This window comes from Lycium ferocissimum, chromosome 12 (assembly GCF_029784015.1).
Source record: "Lycium ferocissimum isolate CSIRO_LF1 chromosome 12, AGI_CSIRO_Lferr_CH_V1, whole genome shotgun sequence".
NCBI classification, from domain to species: Eukaryota; Viridiplantae; Streptophyta; class Magnoliopsida; order Solanales; family Solanaceae; genus Lycium; species Lycium ferocissimum.
The window spans coordinates 38,142,175-38,149,878 of record NC_081353.1 but is presented as its reverse complement, the minus strand read 5'-3'; the positions used below and the strand labels follow the sequence as shown (position 1 = coordinate 38,149,878).

The 7,704-nt window shown below is 32.4% G+C and overlaps 1 protein-coding gene across 1 annotated transcript; it reads right to left on the bottom strand.

The window, feature by feature from the left end:
• Window positions 1–3,195: 3,195 nt before the first annotated feature.
• On the bottom strand, window positions 3,196–4,646 carry LOC132040449 (acetyl-CoA-benzylalcohol acetyltransferase-like). Its single transcript, XM_059431089.1, has one exon. It carries the CDS (start codon window positions 4,572–4,574, stop codon window positions 3,201–3,203), a length of 1,374 nt encoding a protein of 457 aa, XP_059287072.1. The 5' UTR covers window positions 4,575–4,646; the 3' UTR covers window positions 3,196–3,200.
• Window positions 4,647–7,704: the final 3,058 nt, after the last annotated feature.

Genomic DNA, 7,704 nt, shown 5'->3' with positions numbered 1-7,704 from the left:
GTGTATAATTAAAATAGGTGAATTTTTTAATTGATTGAATTTTTCACGTGGGATGCAATTGACATTCACGCACAAGGCAAAAAAAATGAAACTCATCATATATGCTATGTAAGTCGATTATGTTTGATAGACACACTTGAGACCAAGTTCAGGGGTTCAATAGGATCAACACTTAGTTGAGGTGTCAAAATGGAAAAAAGTGACAAGTTTAGGGATCCGCATATGCATTAAGCCTTTCTTTTATCATTTGATTTTTTTTTATGATCTTGTCGTTCCATCTTATTGATTATCAAAAAGCGAACCAATCCGACAACAGCTGGATTAATTAGTGCCATATTTCTAATATAGTCCTGATGCAAATGATAATTAAGGTGGCTAAACTGATACAGTCACTGTAATGAGCTTGATGTGTGAGATTTATTAACATAAGATATTGCATGTGGTGCAGCATTGGAAATTGACAGACACAGTCATCTACAGGTGACCAAGGATTCGAACCCTTGAACCAAAAAAAGCAAAGCTTTAAGAGTTCCTTCTTTGTCACTGAACCAACAACACACTTTATTAATGGATGCCCAAATCGTATTTCTTACATATTTACTGAATTTTTCAATACAAATATAGAATCTCACAAATGCATTGGGGTTCCCAAGAACCCCCATATAATATGCTAAATCCGCCCCTGGACAAAGTTGACCGAATGAGTAACCAAAACTAGAGTCCGGAACCAAAATGCCCCCAAAAAAATCACTTTGAACCAAAATACCCCAACAAAAAAAAAAATGTTACAAAACTATCTTTAGCGCAGTAAAATACGCTAAAGCGATTCTGAAGACGGGAGCCCGTTAAAGCTGCTTTAGCGCGTTTTTATCGTTATAGAAATATTAAAAAAAAATCTATAACGGTCAAAATGCGTTATAAACATTAAAAAAAAAAAATTGGCCAACTTTATTTTTTGCAACACTTAGTGTTTTTTTCATAGTTTGACCAACGATTAGTCGTGTGTAAGACTCCAAACGTCAATATTTTATATAGAACGATATATTTTTCTGCGTACAATAATGTAAGCCCAATACATCAAGGATACGTAAACGTTCGGATCGTCATTTTAGGCGTTGAAAAGGTGCCCGAAGTAAGTTTTGTTTGTAAAATTTAGGTTTAAGTGTTCTATATACATAGACGTCCATTTTTGTTTGAAGACTTGTTGTCATTAGCTTAAAGTTTTTATTTTTAGGGTTTAGATTTAAATGTGTTATTTTTTAAAGCGCAACTTTATTTCGAATATACGCGATTTTTTGCGCTCGGACGTCCTATTTATGCGATTTTTTTTTTTTTTGCAACATATTTGAAAGAAAGTTACGCATTAAAAAATAACACACTTAAAGAACTTAGCGTTTTTTCCATAAAAAGATCGCAATATCTTATTTTAATAAATCTTTTCTTTGCAACACTTAGTGTTTTTTGCCATACTTTGACCAACGATTAGTCGGGTGTCAAGACTCCGAAACGTCAATATTTTATATAGAACTTTGATATTTTTTTCGTACTATAATGTAGGCTCAATACATCAGGATACGTAAACGTTCGGATCGTCGTTTTAGGGGTTGAAAAGGTACCCAAAGTAAATTTTGTTTAAAGTTTAAGTGTTTTATTTTTTAAGGTTTTGATTTAAGCGTGTTATATTTTAATCAAGACATAACTTTATTTTGAATATAAATATAATTCTAAAAATATAGGGAGAAAAACTAGTTGTAAAAGTGGTCAAACTTTAGATGGTCATAATTTTGCGCTCGGACGTCCGATTTACGCGATTTTTTTTTTATTTTGGGTATTTTTCCGAGATCTATGCGGACAAACTTGTGGCGGTTTGGTCGAACTCTATTTTTAAAAAAAACACCTTTTATCCCATTAGATTTCAATTTTTTTCCAAATTGGCGTGAAATTTTATTTTATTTACTTATAAGATGATGATATGCAATCGATTTTAACGTAAAAATCCCGAGGTAATGTGCTGTGAATGTCAATTTCACTTCAGGTTTCAATTTTTTGAAAATAAAGGCCGACTAATTTTCTCGACATGTAAAGTTGACTAAAATAACATTACGGTCAAACACTAAGTTTTTTCAAACAAAACTTACTTCGGGTACCTTTTCAACCCCTAAAATGACGATCCGAACGTATACATATCCTTGATGTATTGAGCCTACATTATTGTACGCAGAAAAAAATATTAGGTTCTATATAAAATATTAACGTTTTGGAGTCTTGACACACGACTAATCGTTGGTCAAAGTATGAAAAATCACACTAAGTGTTGAAAAAAAAAAAAAATTTGCTAAATTTTTTTTTTTTTTTAGTGCTCGCTATTTTACTGCGCTATACAAACAAAAAAAAAATATTCTTTAGCGCAGTAAAATACTGCGCTAAAGCAGTTAAAAACCTTAAGCTAATGACAACAAGTCTTCAAACAAAAATGAACGTCTATGTATATAGACCACTTAAATCTAAAGTTTACAAATAAAACTTACTTCGGGCACCTTTTCAACCCCTAAAATGACGATCCGAACGTTTACGTATCCTTGATGTATTGAGCCCACATTATTGTACGCAGAAAAAAATATGAGGTTCTGTATAAAATATTGACGTTTCGGAGTCTTAACACACGACTAATCGTTGGTCAAAGTATGGAAAAAAACACTAAGTGTCGCAAAAAATAAAGTTGGCCAATTTTTTTTTTTTTGGTACTGTTTCTATAACGCAGTATTTTACTGCGTTATAGAAAAAAAAAATTTAACTGCTTCTATAACGCAGTAAAATATTGCGCTAAAGCAGTTAACGGCTCCGTCTCCGTGAACTGCTTTAGCGCAGTAAATTACTGCGCTAAAGGTAGTTTTGTAACATTTTATTTTGTTGGGGTATTTTGGTTCAAAGTGATTTTTTTGGGGGCATTTTGGTTCCGGACTCCCGAAACTATTCCAATGGTGCAGTACCGGAACACTATATCTCTCCGTCACCTTATGTGACAAAGTTTGAATTAAGGAGCAATAAGAGAGTGTTTTTGGAAATTACTAGGTTGCATAATTACTACTACATTAGTAATTACATTCCATAGATATAAAACTTAAAGAAAATGATTGACAAAAATAACAAAATTTATTACAGTAAGAACTAGTAAAACGCCCTCCTGCATTAAGAAAAAATTAAAACTTGGTAAAAGCGAGAAAATCTAGGTCACGTTCAATAAAGTGTAGGTAGTTTTCCTTGAGATCCATCTGCACAGCAATACTATTACCACATTGTGTAGAATACAACCAAAACACTTGATGATGTCTTGACCCAAAATGCATTAAATTTGGATTCCCCCATCCAAAATCAGCTTCTTGCATATGAAAACGACACAAACTTGAGCATGTAAATTCCTCAATATCATCACTAGTTCCCCAATCTTGCCCTCCATAACTTTGGTTATATAAATTAGCCACCAGGTCAACTACTTCATCTGTTGAAGCTTCACCACAATAGTCAACAGTCTTTTGCACTGCTTCTCTTATCAATATTATGAAATCTTTTAAGTCCATATTGGTCCCTTTAGGTTCATATGCTATAGGAACTTCAATAACAAAATTCCCATAAGGATTAGTTGTTTCAGGATATTTAAGCTTACCTCGTAAATTCAGGGGAAATGACATTAATGAAGGCTTCACTTTCCCTGTTATTGCCTGTGAAGCGCGGAGTTGAGCCCTCCATAAAATCGCTGTGACCATCTCAACTCTTGAGGGCTTAAAGGATAAGGCTCCTGGATTTTTACAATTTGTTAATTTGTCTCTGAGTTTTGATAAAGAGACTTCATCCATAACAAAGTTTTTGGCCACAATCTTAGCGTCCGGACGTAGTCCAGGGAAAATAGCAGAAGCTTCAAACATCGTGGATACATCTCTTGGTCCGAAAACATTAGCCAAATCAAAGCTCATGAAATTAATCTTTTCAGTAGACATTCCCAATTTACACACTCTGGACCACTCGTAGATGAACGTAAAACTCGCCCATCCGTCCATTGCAGGGTGCGCGGTGCTCATAGATAAAGCGAGTCCTCCACATTGGAAAATCGCAATTTGCACAACCATAAGTGGTGTGGTGAACAAACTAGTCGCGTCCACATCTTTAATGCCTTGTGGCCAAAAATTCAAGGCGAGATCAAAATTCGTGCTGGCCTCTTGGAGAAAATCGTCCATTAGGCAATTGACCTTGGCTTTTATTAATGTCACACCTTGGTCAAGGCAATTGATTGAACATTTATCTTGTGCAAATCTACCGGCAGCTGGATAAACATGAGTCAAAATCCTAGAAAGTGATTCTTCAAGTTGTTGTACCATAAAATTAGTTGTAGTGGAAGAATTGATAGGGTGTGGATAAAAAAGAACAACAGGCATATGAGTTTTGTCAACTATTTGGTCGAAAAAAGATAACTTATAATTTTGAAGGTGATTAGGAGTTGGTGAGGATGGTTTTATGAGCTTTTTGGACATGATTTCAACTTGAATTTGGTCACTAAAATTAACACAAAGGCTGACCATTTTGGATGCGGAAAAAATATGGAACTAACTCAACTAAGGGAAAGAGAGAATTTTAGGGAAGTTGAAGACACACTTTGATATATCTAAGAAGCTCCATGTGCTTCCTATTTATAGCAGGAAAGAAATTTGAAGGGTGGTGTTTCGCTTTTTTGATTCCATTTTATTAAACTTCGGTTAATTTATTTCGGTTTCGATTTTTTGAAGGTGGACACCGAACCAAACTAGTTTCGGTTTCAATTTTTTGAAGATTCGATTTTTTTCTTTCGGTTTTTTTGATATGATATTAGAAGCGATTCCATTTACGCTAATTCATATTTGAAAGCAACAAAATATATAATTGATAAATTGAAATCAAAATCAAACAAACGGGATACACAAGAACAGAAAATCATAACCATGATATAGAATTACTAGGTATTATATACATACAGTAAGAATAACTAAGAAAACATATAAAGGACATATATTAATCCTAAAGACGCATCCTAGTCACCTTCCTTTGTTAAACATATTTGATTTTTTCAACTGAAGTGGAAAATTAGGGATACAAAAGCAAAAGAGGGTTTGTTACAATTGGTTTTTTTTTTTTTTGCTTAAATTTAATGGGCCTGGATTATTTTAATTTTTTTGGGTAATGTATTAGATTTCGGTGGGCGTTCGATTCTTCAGTTCGGTTTTATCAAATTTCATTTCGGCTATTTCTGTTTCGATTATTTGAAGGTGGACATCGAACACCGAACCAAACTAGTCTGCCCGATTCGATTCGATGCTCGATTTTCGATTTTCGTATTTATGCACTGAAACCTCAGAAAGATTGATTCTTGTAAATTCTTTGAGGTGAATATCAAGGAAATGATCTGATCGTGGCCACTTTATTTTTTAATATGAATAAAAAAATAATCAGTCTGAAGATTTTGTGTTTGCTTATTTGTCAATCTCTACTTTATTTTCAGGATTTTTTTTTATGAATGTAGTATCGGAAACACCGCCCTACCTTTCAAGAGGTGGGGTTAGGTTCACGTACACTCTACTTTCCCTCCCCATCACATGGGGATTATCTCCGGGCTTGTTGTTGTTGTTGTTTGTTGTTGTTATGAATTGTAAGGTAAGGCCTGATTAAGATTTATAAGGTAAGTTCTAGTTTTCCTTACTTACACTTATTCTTTTTTGAGGTTCTTTTATATTAATAAAAAGCCGCTCAGGATAAATACCTGAGTGACCCAATATTCGTTTAAAAGAATAATAATAATAAAAAAAAAATCTCTTATATAATCTTTCAATTTATGTTATATTATTTGATTGATCACAGAATTTAAGTAAAAAAGAAAGAGTTCTGAAACACATGTGATCTAGATATGTTCTATAATAAATCTTAGACATTTGTAACAATAAATCATCTTGACAATAAAATATAAATTTTAAAATTAAATTATTTTAAATATCGAACAAATTAAAAAGAAAAATCTAACACATATACCGAAACAAAAAAAGTATTTATAGGGATCACAAAATCGCACGTACCCCAAAATATGCTAACCACAAAAGCTAATGGCTCCAAAAATACCTACTGCAGTACGGAAATCACGTGGAATTCTTAAATTGGAATTAGAATTATGCAGTTGATAAACAAATGGTTTCCACTAGCTTTGCAAGTTTAAACTCACATTAATTAATTCTCTAAAGCCGGATGTAACTTTCAAAGTATGGTGACTTTAATTCGTTGGTGAAAATTCCCTTCTGATTTGATTGTTGATTAAGTGCATGTTTGGAAAGTCATCCTGTAATTAAATTAGGGTGCAAGGAGATGCATCTTTTATTTAAAAATGAGGTGTTTTGGCCAAGCCTCTTTCTTAGGGGGAGTATCGTTCAGCTTTTTTGGTCGCCAAACAATTCTTTTTACCGGTTCACTATTCCAAATCATTTTTTCAGCTCCAAAACAATTATATATCAATTAATATGGGTATTATAATAAGATACATACTCCCTCTTTCATTTGTTATCATTTTTTTCCAAAACAATTATATATCAATTAATATGGGTATTATAATAAGATACATACGTCATTTGTTAATTCTTAAATAGCGTGCAAAGTCAAAAGTGGACAAGTAAAAATCGACAGAGGGAGTATATAATTTGACATGTTTATCTTATCAAGTAAATCATGTAATTAGTCGCAATTGAGGGGTACTAGTTAAAAGGTTCAATTATCAAGGGAGTGATGAGAAATACTGGTAAAGTATATGGTGTAATTACATAGGGATAAGGCTGCGTACACACCACCTCTCCAAACTTTTGTAAGGGAATTTCACTAGATATGTTGTTGTTGTTGTTTACAAGTTGTAATTACGAGGTTGATTTTTTAATTTCTTTCCTTTTTTGTTTATCTTTGAATTCCTATTCTGTTTAATTTTCTTATTTTAATTCTTTTTTTTTCATTTTTAATTTATTTTTATATTATGAGACAAATCTATAATTATTTAATACTATATTTTCAAAAAAAAAAAAAGGTCGTGAATACCTATTGATAGATGAAATTTAGTAATATTTCTTATATATTTCACACAAATATTCGTCAACTATTAACATTCAATTTTTGATAATTAATTTTAAATTTTAAACGATCTATCTTTGTAATTACACTTGTGCAACTAAATATTATGTTTGTACTTAAATAATTCATCGTTATAATTTTGATATAACTTGTTCACTAATCAAACGATCCCAAATTCTCTACCGTCAACCATAGCTTTTTTAACCACTAATAACCTCGTCATAATTAATTATTGTAATCCCATCGATATAATTGTTATATAACTGTTGTTCACCAACCAAACGTTCCATAATTCTCTTTTCTTGTTCACCAACCAAACGTTCCGTAATTCTCTACAGTCAACCATAGTCTTCTTTTATCATTTGATTTATTTCAAGATTTCTTCATTTAAAACAAGAGAGAATTTTGTCAGGCTAGATATCCTTGACGGTTGTGCAAATCGGGGACACTTCATAGTAGTAATTTAGCTTATCTATTTGGTTCAATTTTGTAAAATTACAGCTGTTACATGGAATTAATGCAATTTTTCTTTTTGTGGTTTCGACGTCAGGTGGACAAGTACAGTAACATTACTATTGA

Bases quoted from the DNA above. Each gene is read 5' to 3' on its own strand.
- LOC132040449 (XM_059431089.1), bottom strand. From the start codon at position 4,574: ATGGTCAGCCTTTGTGTTAATTTTAGTGACCAAATTCAAGTTGAAATC.